The sequence below is a fragment of the Pogona vitticeps genome, chromosome ZW-PAR (genome assembly GCF_051106095.1).
Source record: "Pogona vitticeps strain Pit_001003342236 chromosome ZW-PAR, PviZW2.1, whole genome shotgun sequence".
Lineage (NCBI taxonomy): Eukaryota > Metazoa > Chordata > Lepidosauria > Squamata > Agamidae > Pogona > Pogona vitticeps.
Genome location: NC_135800.1, coordinates 2,371,144 through 2,392,262, shown reverse-complemented (window position 1 = coordinate 2,392,262; position 21,119 = coordinate 2,371,144). Strand labels below are relative to the sequence as shown.

The 21,119-nt window shown below is 40.8% G+C and overlaps 1 protein-coding gene across 3 annotated transcripts in view; it reads left to right on the top strand.

Annotated features, from left to right (window-relative positions):
* Positions 1 to 21,119, top strand: part of MED27 (mediator complex subunit 27) — an 86,024-nt gene that overhangs the window by 52,408 nt on the left and 12,497 nt on the right. For all 3 annotated transcript variants that reach the window (XM_020794933.3, XM_078382759.1, XM_020794934.3), the window contains 3 exons: positions 4,244 to 4,337; positions 14,378 to 14,485; positions 20,093 to 20,134. In XM_020794933.3, coding sequence (XP_020650592.1) covers positions 4,244 to 4,337; positions 14,378 to 14,485; positions 20,093 to 20,134 — 244 coding nt within the window. The remainder of the gene's footprint in view (positions 1 to 4,243; positions 4,338 to 14,377; positions 14,486 to 20,092; positions 20,135 to 21,119) is intronic.

Below are 21,119 nucleotides of genomic sequence, written 5' to 3'. Positions count from 1 at the left end.
TAAATACTAAATTTAAACTAGTAAATTTGCTAAATAAAATATTAGCCTGTCGTTCTCTATTGTCTCCAAAGCAATATGCCTCCGTTTTACTACTAATTCTTTCACTGAAAGTGCTGTGGGTTCAACTGCAGACCTAGATTTTTAATTGTCAAGTAATTTTCTGGTCCGTTACCTACCCTTTTGGATGGCAGATTTTCTCAAAGTGACTTGTAGGTTAAGTCCAACCTCTGTTCTCCTGCATAATTGATTTCTATAAGGAAGAAATGGCTACAATCCTGTCACTCAGTGTGGTAACCTACAACTAGAATAGGCCCATCGAACCGATACTTCTGGAGGAGGTGACTCACCAAATCCTCACTGATTCAATGGGTCAGGGCAACAGTTTTATCGTCTTCCTCTTTTTTTTTTAATTCTACTCAGTAGCATGAGTATTTCAGGATTCATTATTTGCCATTTACTGTCTTTTTAATAACAGTATGATAATGGATCAGGTATTTTCCAGCTGCCAAGTTGGAAGATTTTGAGCCAAAGCCAGGAAATAAGAACACAGTGAAGTACACTTGATTGAAGAAAGTCTTGGGAAAAGAAAATCAGCATCTCCTTCCTCGTTCTTCCTGTTTTGCTTCTGAGATGCTTCGAAGGAATATTTCTCTGCTACACCGATTAGCTCAATTAGAAGCAAATTGCTTTTAAAGGTTGTATCATTTGTCAAACTAATTGGATTCCTCATGAAAAGCCTCTGAGTTGGGTGCCCACTGGAAGGGGTAGGGCGCTGATCAGCTGTTCGGCCAGGAAATAAACCCCACCGAATTGGCAGTTTGTGCCCAGCTCTGATGATGATGATGATAGGGTCACCTTATGTTGGAGGCAACTCAATGGCTCATAACAACAAGCCAATGGAACTTAAACAGCTGGATAGATGCTCATGATTTCTGTGTTCTGATGCGCAGGATCACATTCCATCCTTTAAAAGGAAATCTTATTTCTCATTTTGTTTACTTCTAGGAAATATTTCATAGCTGCCGCTATTTTCTGTTTCGTCTTCTCAAATATCCACCTTCTGGATTTATAGTCTTCCTCTCTCTCTCTCTCTTTGACATTTTGTTGAAGATGACATGAACAACAGCTGCCAAAATCTATTGTTAATGGTGACGCGAGGTCTTCTTCGGAAAGGGGACAGTATAATAAAGGATGGGCCTTAGTAGGAAAGTATGTGTTCCTAAATCCCATTACCACTTGCAGTTGACATTCTGCGATAGGTGGGCTTGTCTTTCAAGTTCTTTCTCTCAAGGAATTAATGTCAGTTTTCAGTAAACATACAGAAAATGGTTACAGGCTAAGACATGTTTCTGGTAATAACGGAAAAAGAGAATTGTGGTTGGGTTTATGTTTGTTTTCATTGCGTTATTTTTACATTCTCCTATCAACATTAATACAGTATTCAGCTAGTAGCCAGTATCTTTTAGTACAAATCCATAGCTGCTGTGTTGGCTGGCTGTAGCAGACTCCATGAGTTAACATGACAATCCTCATCTTGTTGAGCGATGCCTTATGAAGGCTTCCGAAGAACTGGAAAGTTCACTCTTCAGATATATTGGTGGCACGACACAGAATATTACCCTGCTTTTTAAACTTTGCTCATGATCACATATTTGAGAAGTCATCCCCTTCTTTTCAGATAACAACTTCCCCCTTCACCCCTCTCAGTTTTCTGTTCACATCCCTTCCTTGTTGACCACGGACAACCTCCAGCAGAGATGGAGGACTGCAGTCCAGAGATGCTAAGGCTTCATTCTGAGCGTAGCGTATCTGTTCTACCCTTGTGTTCAAAAGATGCAGTGGGAGATGATGCTCCAACATCAGATGAGACAAACAAACAAACAACAAAAACCTTCCAAAACAGTGAGATGATAGGAGAACTTTCAAAACATAATCCTAGTTTATACCAACATTTGGGAAAGGTTCTTGCAGTATGAGATTTTGCTGCGGCTCCCTTCACTGCTTTAATAACTACTGTAAAATTGTCTTGCTGTTAAAATCTGCAGCCGATCTGTACTTTGGTGTGCCTGCGCTTGCCTGAGAGGTAACATTGGAATGACACTATTTTTTACTACAGGATTAATAAACTATATATAGCCTATTTTTAACATTTTATGACCCAGCATTGCTAGAAATCTTAACAGTTCATTTTTAATAGTGGGTGGTGTTGCTCTGCGTCTTTTTTTTTTTTTTTTTTTTAAAGGAAGCGGCAATGATTCTCCTTGTGGAAAAGTAACCAAACATTTTCTGTAGGAACTGTGCAGTCCTTTCTCATCAAGAACCTCAAGCTGATGTCCACATTTAGGAGCCTTTAGTATTTGTAACTCACATGTATATGTTGTTAATATAGGCACCTATTTTATGTCTACAGTAAAAAGTGAAAGAATTATATGATCTGAACAGGAATCTGTGTATTTGTTTATTTAAACACTTATAGCCTGTCTTATATCACAGGATTCTCATGGTGGGTTACAAAGCTTATATAGAACAAATTTAGAAATAAGATATTCAACACAATTTAAAATCAAACAGTGCAAAATTAAAACATGGTGATGATCCAAGTAACCTTCCTGTAGGTTAATCTTCTTTACCTCTTTATCAATTCTTTTGCACTCTAAACAATTCAACATGTCTTTTTACCCATTGGAGCCAAATAAGTAAGTCATGTCTCTTTCACCCATAAAAACAGAAGTAGAGTTGTTGTTGTTTTTTTTAAAAATTGTTTTAATTCTTAGGCTTTGTACGTGGAGTAGAAAAATGAACAGCATGTCTCTTACACACGGTGTGGGAGAAATGCTATTTAGATGCTGCCTGAGCTGCTAAACATAACACTAACACTGAATTGCTGGATGAGATCCAGTTTTTGAAAAAGGTCGTACTGGAGAAGTAAACCATCTGTCCAGTGCAGAACTGAAAGGCGTTTGTGAAGAGTGTTGCTTTTCTGCAGGTTTTTTTTTTTTAAGGTAGAAATGTGTGTGTGTGTGTGTGTGTGTGTAACCATGCTACCAAGACTTATTATGAAATCACTTATGTCTTGAAGTTTCAGTCTTTCTCTGTAAGTGAATTTGTGCATTCAGCATTCCTCATCTGCCGTAAACATGGCTCCTTGAAACTTTTTTCACCTCCTAAGCCATGCCGTTTGGTTAAACCCTATCTGTTTTTTATAGGTTTCCTGCAAAAACCATGGGAGGTGGTTACACGCTGCTATATCTCTTTTTTTATTGTTGTTGTTGTTTTTGTGGCAAACGTAAAAATTCCAAGCTGTGGATAACAGCAAGAACTACCGTATTTTTCGCTCCATAAGACGCACCTTTCCATAAGACGCACCAATTTTTTAGGAGAAGAAAACAGGAAAATATAATCTGTTTTCTTCGCTCCATAAGACGCACAGACTTTCCACCCCCCTGTTTTGTGGAAAAAAGTGCGTCTTATGGTGCGAAAAATACGGTAATCTTGGGATCTCACAGGTTCTCTGAAGGAGGGAGCTGGCTGCCTTCCTTCCTTCCTTCCTTCCTTCCTTCCTTCCTTCCTTCCTTTTTGGTAACTCCCCGACGTGCTGTTTAGTCCGAGTGACTTAAGATGTTAGAAGGGTACAGAGTAGGAAGATTTTCCCGTGCCATCAACACATTTGGCCTTCTGGAGCTGACCCACACCAAGAAAGTCTGGGCTGTGCATCTGAGTGGTTAATGTGGGCCTCTCTGACCCAGCCTAATCTTGGTATCTGTCCTCTGTTGGTGTTTCGTGCTGGCGTTCCCACTGTGCAGAGTTTAATCGGTATTTCTGTTGGAGCCATTTCCAAATACTCAGGCTTTGCTGGCCGTTTGCATGCCGGCTTTCTTTATCTTTGGCAGAATTGCTGACTGGGAAGGTGTCAGAAAACACAGGGAAATCCTTTTAAAATGTTTGGCCTTATTATTTCTTTAAGGGGAAAAATAATGACTGTAGTATTTATATGGGCTATAACAGAGGTCCAGATATCGGGGAATGCTGCCTTTTAAAAATTATGAATTACGGATCTGAAGGGCTGTAATTCGAATCCAAAATCAGAATTGGCACTAGCGCACATCCGTGCTCTGGACTAATCTTCACGTTGAGTAGATGCTCTGATTAGAAATGGACTATCCTCTCTATCTCTGGTAGATTTTAACAGCATGCCTCTCCCCCCACTCCTTGTGTTTCAGTAATGCTTTTATCCATTTCGTAGGTATGTCGATGACGTGATCAGCCGCATTGATAGAATGTTTCCTGAAATGTCCATCCACTTATCCAGGCCGAATGGAACTTCAGCAATGCTGCTGGTAGGTGAAAACCTGGTGTTGATGTCAGTAGCAACAACAACAACAACAACAACGTCATGGGGATAAGAATGTTGAATAGCTTTTCAAGCAGAATCGCATTCCTGCTTCTTTGCGTTTGCTTTGTACAAGCCAAAGTAGTAGACAAAATCTCCCGTTACAGCTTCCTAGTTAAGAGGTGAGGCAAGCATGTTTTTTTTGGGGGGGGTGGGTTGAAATCTGACAATGGAAATCCCATCATAGAAGATACTTATTTATTTATTTATTTATTTATTTATTCATTCATTCATTCATTCATTCATTCATTCATTCATTCATTCATTCATACCCCGCCTATCTGGTCAATTTTGACCACTCTAGGCGGCTTACACCACAAAAAAACAAAATACAGGAACAATATATAAATAAAAAGGAATTTGTACACAATTTAAAATTCTATAAGATGGAAAAGGAAAAAACATAATAAAGAAGGCAAGGGAGAAGGTTAGGGGTTAACTGGGGGGGGAAGGCCTGCCTAAACATCCATGTTCTCAGTTGTTTCTTGAAAATATTCGAGCTCATGACCATTGTTGCAGTCTGAAATAGTTGATAGCAAAGGGCATGAAGTAACTCAGTTCATAGTTTAACTCTGAATAGCTGAATTCTATTATGCCAGGTTATTTTATATATATTTTTCACATCATAAATGGCTGATTCAGCCCCTGATCCCTATCTCGCATGCCCAAAAGTAGTTTGCAGTGCAGCACAAAGCGTTTGCTTTTCAGGGAACTTTGGTTGTGAAATCTTAATCAACGTTGTTCAGGATTACGGTCAAATCCTGCCCGGTATTGTGCTTCTCCCTTGAACTGAAGTTATCATTACAGTGTACAGAACCAAGTTTCAGGACGTCTTTCCCCCGCCTGTGCCAGGCACATACAGTTGCTAAAATGAACCATAAAGCAGACTGGCAGCGAAAACTCTTGGATGGCGTGTCTCATGGCAGTCCAAACTAGTTTCCAAGGTATATGAACGTTTATAAGGCTTTTTATAAGGAAACTTGAATAAGAGTAGTCTGATCCATTTTAGCTCAGACTAATCTGGGATGACAGGACAAGTTGGGGGTTAGGTTTCTTCTTCCCTCATTTAGTGGCTCTAAATTTGCCAGAGAGCCACAAGTGACAGCTGTCCACTAACCCAAATTCAGTAAGGTTCTTACGTGATCACAGTATCCTGACCCCCCCCCCCCCCAAGCTATCAGCATCAGGCTCATACAGTTAATACTGACATTTTAACTTCCATTATCCCCTTGAAAAGGGATGTGGTGGCGCTGCGGGCTAAACCGCAGAAACCTGTGCTGCAGGGTCAGAAGACCAAGGAGTTGTAAGATTGAATCCACACGACAGAGTGAGCGCCCGTCGCTTGTCCCAGCTCCCGCCAACCTAGCGGTTCGAAAGCATGCAAATGCTAGTAGATAAATAGGGACTACCTCGGTGGGAAGGTAACAGTGTTCCGTGTCTAAGTCGCACTGGCCATGTGACCACGGAAGGTTGTCTTCGGACAAAACGCTGGCTTTATGGCTTAGAAACGGGGATGAGCACCGCCCCTTAGAGTCGAACACGACTGGACAAAAATTGTCAAGGGGAACCTTTACCTTTATCCCCTTGAAAAGTGTCTCTTCATTAAACTGTCCAGCACACGAAATATTTTTGCCTCCAAAACAGACGGTAACCAGTTCTGTAGGTTGTTTTGCCCTTCATATATTTTCACCGATGTCTTTGGATTTCATTGTTATTTAATTATGTATTTTCCTTGGTGTTTTATTTATAAGCCATCTCGAAAACATACTTGATTGGAGGATGACACATAAATTGTTAAAATAAATAAATGTGAGCTCATCCTAACATCTGATTTCCTCCCACTGTATGGTTACATAAATGGAATGCTTAGCAAAGTAATTTCCCACCAAAGTTTAGGCTGTTGGTAGCAGACCTCAAAACTCATGTAAATGCTACAGAGAGCCTTTCTCAACTCTGAAGGTCCCGAAGTATTGTATTGGTGGAGCCGTCGCCAGTGACCAGTAAGTCAAGGAAGGTGCAAGTCAAAAAAGTTTAGGAACCACCGCATTAAGAGTTGAGAATATGTATGGTATGTGGCACTATTCGTGGCCTTTTAATTTGGACAACAGTTCAGAACATGGGTGTCCAACAGAATTCACTGCATGGATTTGTCGTATAGTGGACAGCCCATGTAAATCACCTGTTTAAATCACAGCTTATATGAGTTGCCCATCGCCATGTTGAATTCCTGGGCACCGTCTTCACTGTAACAAGTATTTTTTTTTAAAAAAAAGTAGCTTACCAGCTCCTTTATGTGGCTCCCTGCTGCCACATTCTTCCGTGATCTAATCAGCAGCTCGATTAATTCAGGCTGCCATTGTTCGGCCACATGTTACAATTAGCACTTCGGCTGCGGTTCTTCACATCATCTCTCGTTATCCCTACTGCCTTTGATGTGATCTCCGCAGGAGATGTGTGCCCAAGTGAGGAGAGCATGCTGAGATTGCCAGCCGTGTGACAAAAAAAACCTTGCGGTGATTCTGTTGGACACCCACGTTGCGAACGGTTGTCCAAATTAAAATTGTCACCTGCATCAACTTGTGTTTCACCTCCGCCAAGTGGAGCATTCCTGAAGTAGAAAAATAGAAATGGTGAAGGCGATCGTCCAAGTAGAGATGGGCACCCACCTTGGTTCAGAGGTGCGTGCTGGTTTGTACACACTGCACCACAGGTACCAGATATTCCCTCCCCCCCCCAGCAACTGGATCCCCTGCTCACCAACTGGTGTGCGCTCCTCTCTGACTCTGGTTTGGCTGTTTGACTCGCTTGGACAACAGCATCACTAGGATACTTTTCACCAACAGCTGAACGCTTTGGAATCCGGTGATCGGGTGGGGTTTGTTCATTTCCTTCATGCTACGAATGCCTTTTAAGAGTTGGATTCTATGGATTTGGTGTCATCGATGGTCTATGCGTTGCGCCAGAAACGGGCAACAGTGCCCTCCAGATAACTCCCATACTCCTGAGCCAGCATAGCCCATGACAATGGTTTATGGGCATTGCAGTTCAATAACATCTAGATGGCTAGCTGTACATGGTCCACTCCTGCTTCATATCATCCTGGCCATAAAGGAAAATGAGGTATCTTTTTCATTCCGTAATCTTTCACAGTTTGAACAGCAAGTTTGAAAAGAAGGAGCTGGTGGAGGGAATTTCTTAGTTTCTCCTTGAGTGTAAAACTTACTCAAAGTCTGGCAAAGTTTAATGGCATGAAACCCTCACCTTCCATGGGACCCTACTGACCTTGGCAACAGGACCTTGAGGGCTTCTGAGTCTAACGTTGTTAACCATTATAACATACCAGTTGGTTATATCCTCTAATTTTTGAAGACGCTGTGTGGAGGAAGCTGGGCAGAATCTTATCACCCAGCACCAATACTGTGAGGAATAAATGTACAGTTAAGCTAATTTTCTAAGATACACCACACTATCTACCCTTCCATGCTTTCAGGTGGCTGAAATATGAAGAAACAAGTGAAAGCTCCATTATCATCTGTGCTTGGTGTTTTGGACCCTGTTACGTCAACCTTGGTCAAACACTTAGGGGGTAGAAGGCAATGTTAATTTTTCGCTGCGTAATAAAGATGTACATAAAAAGCCTACCTTTTCTAAAAATATTGCAGAATAGGTGAACAAAGGAATATGGGGAGTCATCTTTGAAGCCTTGAAATAATTTGTGTAATTTTGGAAAATATATTCCACCCCGGAACGTAGCTTATTTTAAGGTCTGTCTCTTCATTTCCTTTTTATGAAGCAACGTTCTATGAAGCCATAATTGCAATCTTCCTCCTCATGGCATCTATTCATTCTTACTAAAAATGGATTATTTGGGAATTAACGTCTTGAATTTTGCTCTCAGCAGTCTAAGCAGTCTGGCAGTACAGAAGTAGGATCTGTTGTGATTGCAGACAAATTATACGTCTGTGATAGTGCGCAGCCCCTCAGTTTTGTTTACCTTATGACATCCGTTTTAATTGCAGAGTGTCTTTTTGTTATATTAGATTGTAGCCTTGTTTAATTTTTGCTTTGCAACTTTTAATTCTGGAAACTAATAATAATAATAATAATAATAATAATAATAATAATAATAATAATAATAATAATAATAATAATAATAATAATAATAATAATAATAATAATAATAATAATAATGCCATCAGTTGGGATAAGATAATTATATCATAAATGTGACTTGCCTATTGAATAATAATTCCCTCATCTTGTCAATCCTATTGTTTGCCAGTTTAACCTCATTATGTGGCCTCAGCTTGTTGGCAAGCCGGCACAAGGGTGGAATTTACAGTTCACTTCTAATATCAGGAAACTATTTAAAAGCCCTTAATTTATGTTGACTTTTTAACATGGGGTGTTGTAATTAAGTTAGAGTAATGAAAGGTAAATTCCAGCCATTTTTTTTTGAAAAAACTCCTTGTAAAGAACTTAATTAGCATATTTGTTTGTTTACCCTCTAATGGCTTAATTACATCCTACCTTGCTATTTACAAATAGGCATCATTAGAGAAGGATGAGGCTGAAGAGGAGCGACTTGCAGACGAGGGAACTGTAAAAGAAAATAACTAGCGGGAGAATCTTTTTCTTTTTCTTTCCATTGCTGTTTATTCTTCCAAATGCATACAATGTGATTTTCAGCCAGTTAATGAGGCATAAAATGGGGGAAGACGGCTTTCAGGTTTAGTTGTTTTTTTTCCCAAGGTGTAAATGGTCGGCCTTGTGTGGATGGCTGGGAGGATCTGGACGTAGCTTGCTCAAAATCTTGCACATGAACCAAAGTCCTGTTGTGTAATCGTAACAGGATTTGTTACAGGATTCCAGCAAGTTTGGAAAACTCAGCAGTGGCCAGAGGTTTGGAAAAGATCAGTCTACATCCCAATCCCAAAGAAAGGCAGTGCCAAAGAATGCGCCAACTACCGTACAATTGCACTCAATTTAGCAAGGTCATGCTCAAAATCCTCCAAGGCAGGCTTCAGCAGGATGTGGACCGAGAACTCCCAGAAGTAGAAGCAGGATTTCGAAGGGGCAGAGGAACTAGAGACCAAATTGCTAACATGCGCTGGATTATGGCGAAAGCCAGAGAGTTCTAGAAAAACATCTACTTCTGCTTCATTGACTATGTCCCCTTCTCCTCTTGCCTTCACACTTTCCCAACATCAGGGTCTTTTCCAGGCAGTCTTCTCTTCTCATGAGATGGCCAAAGTACTGGAGCCTCAGCTTCAGTATCTGTCCTTCCAGTGAGCAAGAGGAAGAGGCACACGGTCCATATGAAATGTGTTGTTAACAGCTTTGCTCATTTCTTACACACGAAGTCAGTCTGTTTCATGTTAAGTCTTCTTTTTGTGGTGTCTTCAATTTTTCTTTTCATTATTGTCTTTTCCACTAAGTCAAATCTTTGATTCATATGCTTAAAGTACAATAGCTTCTCTTGAGTCATTTTAGCTTCTAGTAAGAGTTCAGGCTTGATTTGATTTGGAACCCACTGACTTGTCTTTCTGGAAGTCCAGCGTATCCATAACACTCTTCTCCAACACCACATTTCAAATAATTTTTCTCCTGGTCAGCTTTCCTTATTGGTCAACTTTCTCATCTGTACATAGTAATTGGAAATACCATAATGTGAATTATCTTGTCCTTAGTCTTCAGCAACACATTTTAACAAGACTGTTTTTGAGTTCCAGTCGTCTGATTTCTAAGCTGTAGTCACCACTCTTAATTTTTTGTTAATAATGGAATACAGAAGTGTCAACAGTTTCAGTTTTTTCATTGTAAACATTGCAGTCCTCCTCTAATCAATATTCTGTCTTCATGTTCAACTGTAACCCTACTCTTGCAATTTTTTTTTCTTCTACCACATCGTTGTTACTGTTTTCTGCCAGCAATATGATGTTATTTGAATGTCTTTAATTGCAAATGTTTCTTCCAACACTTTTTCACTTCTTCATCTGAATTTAACGCAGCTTCTTGTGTGGTATGTTCTGCATACACATTGAACAGCTAGGGAGATAAAATAAGCTCTTGTCAGACACACTTGCTAATGGGAAACCATTGTGTTTCTCCACCTTCTGTCAAAAGCTTGGGTTTTGATCTTTTTAAAAAAATGCAAAATAAGAATTCACAACAGCCCAAATCCTTCACTGCACAGGACCAGCCAGGTACTAAGGCCGTGCTGACTCATATTGATGTCATCTTAAGTTCTCTGCAAGATTGGTTTCTAAATATTTCATTCTGGTTTTTAAAAATTTGATGCTGATATCTAGGACTTCCCAACACATTTCCAAATCTTTTTCCTCCCCCCCCCCCATGGTACTCCCTAGTATTCAGAGTGTTTTGTCATTCTTAACCCATTAACTCAGAAAACATTAGTAATTATTGGAGAGAAGTGTTCTTGAAATCCAAAACTTCTTAGGAGTTTTTCATTGTGCCAGGTTTTCACCCCTCCCCCCAGTGAAGATCTAAGGATGATGCAAATGTTGTCACATTTTTGTCCTTTAAAAACAGCCAGAGGGTTTGCATCCAGACAGTCAGAATGAGTGCTGTAGTATTTAAAAGCTAGCTTGAGATGTAGTAGTATTAGACAGAGGGTTGCATGAATGTTTAACCTGCAGCTGTTCCATTTTCAGCTCAAAGAACTGTGGGGCATTTCCCCTCCATTCATATTAATTGAATTTTAGAGTGACCTTGTACTTGTATTGATTTGAATTAAAATTTCCTACATCAAGGTCAAGTTGGCACATATCCTGCAGGCAAAATATTAAAAAACCAAGTACTGTGTCTATCACAGTATTGATGGAAGAAGTTGAAACACAATAGGAAGAAGTGTGCCTCAGAAAATATATTTATTTATTTATATAATGTAATGCAGCTGAAGAAGTAGCCAGCCTGTCTACTGAAATGAACTGCCCATGTGTAGTATCCTTTGAAACTGAGGCACAGAATTTTTATGACTTTTTTGGTGGATATTATATTTGGAGGAGGAGGTGCCTATACACGAATAAGCAAGATATACTCTGTTTATACATTGGAAGGCATCATACATTAGAAACAAATGGGTAATGGGAAAATATTGCAGTTACTACAGTTGGTCATAATACGTATATTTTTCCACTGATCATCATTCAGTTGATTGAAAACTATTAACATTGTGAGTTTTACTAGCTTATGTTTTCACAGTAGCAAACATTTTTACTCTTCTCTGATTGATTTATAGCCTTCTCTTTTACCTACCTTTTAAATAGGAATACCCACACAAAATGATTGAATGATTGATTGATTGATTGATTGATTGATTCATTCATTCATTCATTCATTCATTTATTCATTCATTCATTTATTCATTCATTCATATACTGCCCATCTGACCTAAGGCTGCTCTGGGCCATTTGCAACATAAAACATAGAACAACAATAAGCAATAAAAGAGACTAGAGACCACTGGTAATGGCGCAGCTAAAAAAAATATCTTGTAAATAAATAAATAAAAATCATAAAATAACACAGCTATTTAAAAATATGCTGTAGGAATAAACAAACAATGAAAATACATTCTACAGTGCTCTAATTTAGCACCAAAATAAGATGCCAGTAAGATTAAAAGTACAGAGTGTTAAAATTCACCAAATGTATAAATAATAAAAATTAAAAGTAGGCGTTGACATCCTCTTAAAGGCCAGTAAAGAGGGGATAATTAGCAAGTTACTTGGCCATTATAAAAAGGGGTTGTGACTCAGAATGTCGGGAAATCCTGACCTAGAGAATATGCCCCCTTTTACCTGTCTGGGAGAACAGTTCTCATCAGTCTCGGTTTTAGACTTGGAAAGCGATTCTGTGCCACACTTTGTGAGAGCTGTCCCCAAAATCCACGATCACCTTCCTTGTGAAATTTCACTCAAGACTTTTTAAAAGTGGTCTATTAATGCCAGTGTCTGTTGCCGGATTAAATCATGGCCATTTTCTCCAAATTGCTAAATCGTTTGTGGAATGCAATAAAAAGAGTAATGCCAAATATTAAAAGCTCATCCGATGCCACCCTGTGCTACCCATTGGAGAAAGTATTGTGGGAACCTATAAGACTCTTCTTAAACTTCTGAGCACTGTTCATCTGGGCGCTATTTTTGGTGCCTAGCTCCCTATTTTTGGGGAAGCTAATTGCAGCTGCTCAGAAGGCTGTGCCTTTCAAGATCTCCACCTTTGCAGCTTTCAGGCCTTCTCCTGTCTGTCGCTTGCTCTTGGAAGAGGCGCCTCTGGTCCCCTGGGGCCGCTGCTAATTTTCAAAACGGCCATCATGTGCTGAAATGCCCAGCTTCTGGTTTTCCAGTCAACGGAAGAGCTGCTGGGATTCCAGCATCAATACGACATTGGCGTGAAGCTGGAAGTTTTAAATACTGCGGCACCTGCCATGATGAATTCCGACAACCAGCGTTCACAGGCTTGAATTAAAAGCGCTGAGTCTGCTGAAGGATTTGGCAGTTTTGAGTGGGCATTGCTTGAAATAGCGCTCTTTCCTTTGACCTGTGCATACAGAGGCCAGTGGCTTGGCACCCTTCCCCCCCCAATCAGAACATACCCCAAAATATGAAGATAAGAGTAGAATAAAATATTTATCTCTTTCTCCGTAACCCAAAGATTATCACCTTCCCTCTAGTGCTCTCAAGAACTGTTGGAGAGTTCAGTGGTTTAGGGCAGTGGTCCCCAACCTTGGGCCTCCAGATGTTCTTGGACTTCAACTCCCAGAAATCCTGGCCTATACAGCTGGTGGTGAAGGCTTCTGGGAGTTGTAGTCCAAGAACATCTGGAGGCCCAAGGTTGGGGACCACGGGTTTAGGGCATCTGGCTATGGAGCCGAAGGTTGGGAGTTCGAGTTCCCCCACTGGGCCTCTTTGACAGGAGCTGGACCTGATGATCCAGAGGGTCCCTTCCAGACCTGCAATTCTAAGTTTATTACGATAAGAGCTCCTTGACAGTGAGGCTGAGAGAAGAAATAACTAGTCTGTGGTCATCCAATGAGTTTTATGGCTTAATGGGGACTAGAAACTTGTCCCAAATGCATTCTGGCCACTCCGTCACATAGCTTTTGTGCATTTACTGTGGCTGAATCTAATACAATTTTTTTACAATTCAAATTTATTTAATTCTAAGTCATTTTGGATCTTCCCCCCCCCAAAAAAAATTAATAAAGATAACTGAATATTTCTCAGCAAAGGATACACAGGACTGTTCGTGAACGGGAGAAATGACACTCTGCACGTTAGGCATATTAAGGAGTCTAAACCAAATTAGTGGTGGGGGTAAAAGCCCGTTTAACAGCTTAAAAGCTCCTTTATGAAGATGCAGCAGTTAGGAAGAAGCCTTAATCTTTCCCTGGCTGAAATCAAATAGCCAGTAAAATCATCTCAGCAGCTGTGATTGCCAGCAATTAAAAAACGCCTCTGTCCCACAGCTGCCAGCAGCTTCCTTTTGGCGAAAGGGAGCCTTAGGAACTTTGAGTGTGGGATCAGAATCTTAATTTATGAAATTTATGGGCTCCAGTGAGAGGAACCCAGATTTAGGTTGAATATCGGGGAAAAACTTCTTAACTGTTAGAGCAGTATGACAGTGGAACCTTGGTAGGTGGTGAGCGCTCCAACGCTGGAGGCCTTCAAGAGAAAATTGGACAACCCTCTTGTCTGATTTGCTTTGAATTAGATTCATGCCTTGAGCAGGGGGGTTGGACTCGATGGCCTTATCGGCCCTTTCCAACTCCATCATTCTAGGATTCTAAGGAGTGGTTTTTGTTTTGAGGACGGGAGTTCCTGAAATAACAGAACTGCAATGAAATCATCATTTTAAACCCTTTTCTAATGTTTTCAGTCGTCTAGGCTGCAATTCTTAGACTCTAGGACACAATGTCTCTTACGTTTTCTCACCTTCTTGATGATGACCCTTCTCCATAAACAGGTCACCTTGGGGAAAGTGTTAAAAGTCATAGTCGTGATGCGGAGCCTCTTCATTGACCGAACAATTGTAAAGGGATATCATGAGAACGTTTACACGGATGATGGCAAGGTGAGTGTCACGCCTCTGTTCGTTAGGAGCCTTCATGAAGAAAAACCCAGTCTTCAGACCTATCCGGAAAAGTAAATATCAGAACTGACACCCCACTAGCGCAAGAAGCTGGGCTGATGTTTTGCTAAGCATCTCATTTGCCTCCTCTTGTTGCTATGTTTTCCCCCAGTTGGATCCAAGCATCTGCTGATTCGCTAAAGCCTCACGCCCTTGCTTGAATTTCTAATTCATCACCTTAGACCCTTGTTGCCTCATTATTAGTATCTACGGAGGGGTACACGTATGTTGTTTTCTTCCCCGCTCAAAGTGTTTCGAGCACATCGGTAGACCAGCATTTGGAGTTTGCTTTCCCCCCCCAGAGTCCCGAGGGAAATCTTGCACCAGTTCGACACTCAGCTCGGTAAATTCTTCTGCAAGGCATCGGGGCTGGTCCGCCTAAGTAGGTTGAGTTGGAGGGTGGCGTTGCATTTCGAAGGCAGGCTGCTGAAGGGGAATGGATAACCTGTTTCCAGGAGTGATTTGCTTTATGAAAAATTCACCCGGCTGGAGTCCCTAATTTCTTATGACTGCACACACTCCATATGGTTTTCTGCAGAGCTTTAGAGGATGTTAATGGGAGATGACAGCCTTCAACTTGGTTTGTTTCTCTCTTCAGTGCTGAGACACCCACCCAGGATCACCTTTAGCCAGTAACAAGTGTTAAGCATTTTTTTGTCTCTTTGCGTTCTTTCCCCCTCTCACCAGATCTCTCTATCTCTCTTTCTTCCTCCTCTTTGTTACAAAGCCCATTAAAACACAAGGTTCATTATAACTGGATGAGCACTTGACACCCATAGGCCATGTTATAATGAGGACAGGATTATTTTTTTTGAAAAAGAGAGGCACTCTTGTAACATACAACATTGTGTTATGTACTGACCCCAGATTCCTCTCTGCAGGAGCGGTTGGGGGAGTTGCCAGTTCTGAAAGAAGGGAAATTTGATTCTGTTTTCTAAGTTAAAAAGAGAGAGAGAATCAATGTTATATCATGGATAGCGTGTCAGCTTGGGATTCAGGGAATGTGAGTTCAGATCTCCATTTGGTTATGGAAACTCACTGGGGGTGGCAATGGTAAAATCCATCCTTAAATGTTGTTCTCCTTACAAGCCAGAATCATTAGCCAGGGTTTGTTCTTAATTTGTGAGTCTTCCTGAAAAAGCAACAACCTATATGAGTTCTGGCTGGAATGTAACACTAGAAAACCACAGACCCTGGTTTGTCTAGTGATTCCTGCCATCTGAGTCAAGCAGGAATGGCTGAGCAATCTTGCACAAGAAGCCGGAATTCCCAGCAGTTGTGTCTTGTCAATCTACAGTATATGAAACCATCTAGTTAGATTTCCAGAGTTAACTTGGGTCAGACAGTATTTATTTACTGCATTTCTGTGCTGTCTTTCTTCTAGTAGTGGCTTTTGTGCTTTAGTTCAGTAAGTCAGGCAGCTTTGTTAAAATTACTTTTTGGTCAACTGAATTAGAACTTGGCTGTATATCCATGTTTGTTTGTTAGCCACAGAGGCAAACAGAGAGGAGAAGTTGGTTTGAACTAGTGCAGCATTGTCTTCTTATCACAACCTTTTGGGACCTGCCGTCCTAGCTCAGGTTTTCTACTAAACACAAATGCCTTGGGCAAATCACCCAAGTATTGTTGATCAAAATAATTCAACTGCAAGTGGTTGAGGCAGGTCACAAGGAGAAAGGGAATCAAATACAGTAGGACCTCCTTATCCAAGGGATCAGTATCCATTGATCCACTTACCCATAGTCTGAAAATATTAAAAGAAAAAAATCCAGAAAAAAATTATTTTCATATATATTACCAGAACCGGCCACTAGACGGAACCAGAGAGACTGCTGTGAATAGTAGTTAGTGAAGAATACATACGTCTGGTGCCCTTTAGTGGCCAGTTCTGGTAATGCGTGTGAAAATATTTTTTTTTCCTTTTACTGCTCTCTCTTTTGAGAAAAGAGGTGGCACAGATGTGGATATTTGTAGGTATAAGGAGGCAGCGGAGAGCAATAATGGTTTGCTTTTCTTTCATAATATAGACTTTCCATATAAGGTAATAAGCCTTGCTCTATCTCGAAGCTTTGGGAACAAGTACACCTGCTTTAAGTGTGAAGCCTTTCATTAAAAACTGACCGTATACAGGTTTCCTTCCTTCGAAGTCTCAACCAAATTAAAAGTGCTCGCGTTGTGTTTTACTCTAAAAGAGGACAGTCCAGAGCAGAGTCCGGTGTCCCAAAACCAATGGGATTAAGCAAGCGAAAATTGAACGTTGTCCTGTCTCCACCATTTTTCATACATAAGAAACTTCATAGCATACAGTAGAAAAGATGGATGAGAGTGAGAACCTTTTTCTTTACGATGCCTTGGCATTAATAAGACCTGTAGATTTCATCTGTGCTGCGGCTGGATTGTCTCACGCTTCATGGATGCTTTTGCGTCCTCTGTGGGGAAGGATTCCGTTTTTGCAAAGGAGGCCCTTGTTAAGGAGACGTCTCTGTTTTCGCTCCACGGCGAGTTTTGGCTCCCCGTTTTTCTGTCCCTCTCCTTTGGCCTGTCGCTCCCACCACCGAACGATGTGTTTTAATTAGCCATGCAGTGGCTTTGTGCCACTGTCATAATTTCAGAAATGAGTTTCCTTTCCCCCCCCCCCCCTTTCCTTTCAGCAGCGCACCCTAAGCATGGTAAGCAATTAACTGGAGCCATACAGATCCTTAAGTAAACAGACTATTGCAGCACATTCTTGCCTTTCAGCCAACTCAGTTCTAATCAAAACATAACGGCATTCAGATTTCTTTGGCCTCTGATCTGTTGATCGCCATGAAGGATTTAGAGACCGTCGATTCCTTTGGCAAGTTTGGCCCCCTTGCATTTTTTTTAACAAACACTGCAAGACTCATGAATGGGCAAGTTTGAAATGCACCTGGCCATGCTTCTTTTCGCCCACTGCCATTTTCGCACCAGGTAAAGCTTGGGGAACGCTAAGCCACCTGGGCTATGTTAATGCCCTGCCTTCGTTAATTACCCCATATCGGTATGAAAAGGCCGCTTTTTGCCTCGCAGCGTAAGTGAGGAGAAGAAATCGTGGTTATCAAAGGAAAGCTTCAAAGTCAGCCGGAACTGTCTCTCGAGTAATTTCTGATCTCTGCATTCTTTCCACTTCAAAGCGGGATGCCTGTGTGTTTGGGTAAAGGGAAGGGGGGGGGTTGAATCCGATTTCTCTAATAAATGTTGGCACCAGCCCTGTTTGATATTAGATGCAGGGAACATTTTGATTTGTTATCGCCTTTGAAATCGTTCAGACGACCTTCAGAAAATGGCTTCTTGTTACTTGCGCCAGGGTGGGTGGGGAGGGTGGAAGGGGGAGAGAGAGAGAGAGAAAGGCCCAATTTAATTCGCATGCAGAAGATGCCTTGAAATTGTGCTTTCAGCAGCTTTTTAGTTACGAATGTGTGTCTTGATTGAAAGTGAAAAGTTGAAGAATAATAGACCCGCAACAATGCATTGTTTAGCACGCCTGCCTCATTCATCGGGTTTCAGGGTGGACGGTTTATAGGCCTTGCATATAACTCCTCTTTTTTTATTTTTAAAACCTTGGAGAGCATTAGAAAGCTCGAAAAAAAATTGAATTACATCAGGACTGCTCAGTCTCTATGCTAAGGAATTATCGTTCAGTACAGATTTTGATGGTTATACCAGCCATTGCTCCTTTTTCTGTATGATTCAATTTTTTAATAAATGAGAGAACAATAGGGAGAGAGGAAAAAATGAGAGGTCCATTATCAACTTGTACTATTCTTGACAGGTATAGCCATCCAAGCAGAGGGAAGTGGGGTGGGGGGGAGACTGCAATGTATAGGTCTTCCCTCAGCTGCTTCTGCTCAGTGGGTCTACAACACAGACGGGTGAAAGTTGACTGTCAAGCCCTCTTTTCCAGCAGTCTTTTTGTCGACGTTGTTATGTATTGTTGAGTCACCGATCCTGCGGCAACTCTAGTAAGGTTTTCAAAGGAGTGTTTTATCCTGGCCACCCCGCAGAAAATCTCCATGGCTGAGCAGGATCTGAACTCGGGACAACCCCCCCCCCCAAGCTCTGGTCTAACACTTTACCCACAACGGCTGTCATGTTCTGTAGCATAGTTATAATAGTGGATGCTTTTCAAGTCCCTTCCATGATCATCGATAATCCAAACCATTTTCTTCCCCTTACGTGGCCATATTAGTTTGGTTTATAGAGCTGGTGATTCATGCACCATGTCCAACCCTATAGAAGCTACAGGAGCCACATGGGTGAAAGATGTCAATATTACCCAGAGGACTCGCCTTGTTCCATATCTTTTGAATCTAAGTAAAGCAGGAAGCCAGAGTTTCAAATATACTGGTCTAAATCTTACTGATTAACATAGTAAGTTTCACTAAAGGAGGTCCATTGAATCAGTGGGGATTGGGTGAGTCATCTCCTCCATAAATTCCCTTGTTTCAAATGGGCTTATTCTAAATGCGACTTACTTGAGCTTCTCGCCATCCTTTGAACCCAAGTCAAGACAAATACTTGGTTTCTTATTGTTTCAGTGTCTTAAATGTGTTGCTTTTTCAAACCAGGTTGCTGTCAATGGGTAAGATGTGTCCAAATCACAGATTAACCTGTGACCTCATCTTCTGCCTCTCTTCTGCACACACCTCCTGCCATGAAAATCTAAATGCAATATTCAGAGGGGTGTGTGTGTGTGTGTGTGTTTTATTTTGTCCCTGTGGGCCAGTTTTCTGGCTTAATTCAGCTAAATGTTTTCTGTGTCACTTGTCACCGAATTGCTTATGTCGTGGACACAAGAATGCATCAAGGCTCATGGAGATGCCCTTTGCTGTAGACACGGTTCTGAGGCTTGTTAAATATTCACATGGCTCAGCAGATTCCTGCTCCAAACGAAGTGAAGCCGTCTTGCTGCCTCTGACAATGTTGAAGTCGCCCAAGAGGGTTGATCTGAATGAATTCTTGTGGCGGCTGCACAGAAATCGCTAACTGTGGGGGGAAAACGTAAGGTAGAAAAAGTTCTGTGGATCAAAGAGAGGTGGGAATACCAGTTCGTGAAATCTCACGGGCTGCAGTACAAAAAGGAAACACCTGCTCCATGAGGATTTTACTTACCTAACACTCTTGTAAGCAGTTCGGCAGAATTTGTTCCCAATCAAGCACGCTAAAATCCCATAGAGAGAGAAAGAGGGTCTTAAAATCATCTTTCTTGTTAGGGGTTGCGGGGGTCGCTCACAAGGAGTGAGAGGTGATTTGAGGGAGACGGGAGAATGTGGTCTCGTGGCCTGTTTCTCATCACTGAAACACAGTTAAGCGCCAAACTGTTGCGTGTGCACCACGTGTGACTTTATATAAAAGTCGAACAAGCCAGTTTAAGCTCCTCTCTTTGGTTGGTTACGTCACTAATCATCCTAGGCCAAAGGACTCTGTTAAAAAAAAGTTTGATTTAATCTTTGCTTCTTAGTGTTGTGATGATGGATGCCTTTTAAAATGAAATTATGTTAATACAGTATTGCTTTTCTCCCCTTTCTATAGCTTGATATATGGTCCAAGTCCAGCTATCAAGTGTTTCAGAAGGCAAGTATCTTGGTTTTTGACTGGTGCCCGTTTGCATTTTATTTTATTCATGGCTACGTTTTAATATACTGTATGTTGCGTTAATGCACTGTATATTCCTTGTGTTTGTTTGTGTATAAACCTATCAGTGTTTCGCTCATTAATTTTACTAGCTTCTTCACTACTCAAGTGAGTGCTAAGATCCAAAGTGGCAGTTTTACAAACACGTTGGTTGTAAGAAGTGTCAGCAGTGTGACATATATATATATATATATATATATATATGTATACATACTGCTGCTTCTGCCTTTGACTTATTAAGTAGTTAATTTGCCTGAACAAATAGTTAAATAAATTAGTGAATGAATTCTGTCTAATGAATTAGTCTAAAGAAATAGATTTCATTTTCATAACATGAGTGGTACTTTGTAAAATAAAAATCTCGTTTAACGTTTTAATTTAATGTGTCATGTCTTAGTATGTGTCCCTGTATTTAGGCTCAGGAATGTTTACATTGCAGAATTAATTTCATTAAATATTCCAATAATATTTAATGGTGCAAAAAAGATCTTTGAAATTACATAAAAATAGGTATCTATTATGTTTGTGTTTCCATATTTTTTCACTTTTGTATATATAACAGTTTTTACATAATGGCAACCTAGATTACATTAAGGGGTAAAATACTGTAATCTGCTAAAAGCGTTTTATACATTGGGGGGGTTGTATACATGGAAAAATAAGGGTATTTCTTGGATTTTTCTTTTACTATTTTTAATCTTTTCAAACGGTGGCTCGGAGAATCAGCAGATTATTGACCCCGCAGGTATAGGGTTCCTACCATAATTATTTTGAGAACGTCCCTTTTCGGCTTCCCATAAAAAGGACTGGCATCCCCACAGGAATCTCCTACTGTTGGTCTCTTTCGGTTGCTTTGAACCTGTGTTGCAAGGAATCGGGTGTTGCCTGAGGCGGCTCCTCACTCCTCGTGTCTCCCTGTTAGGGT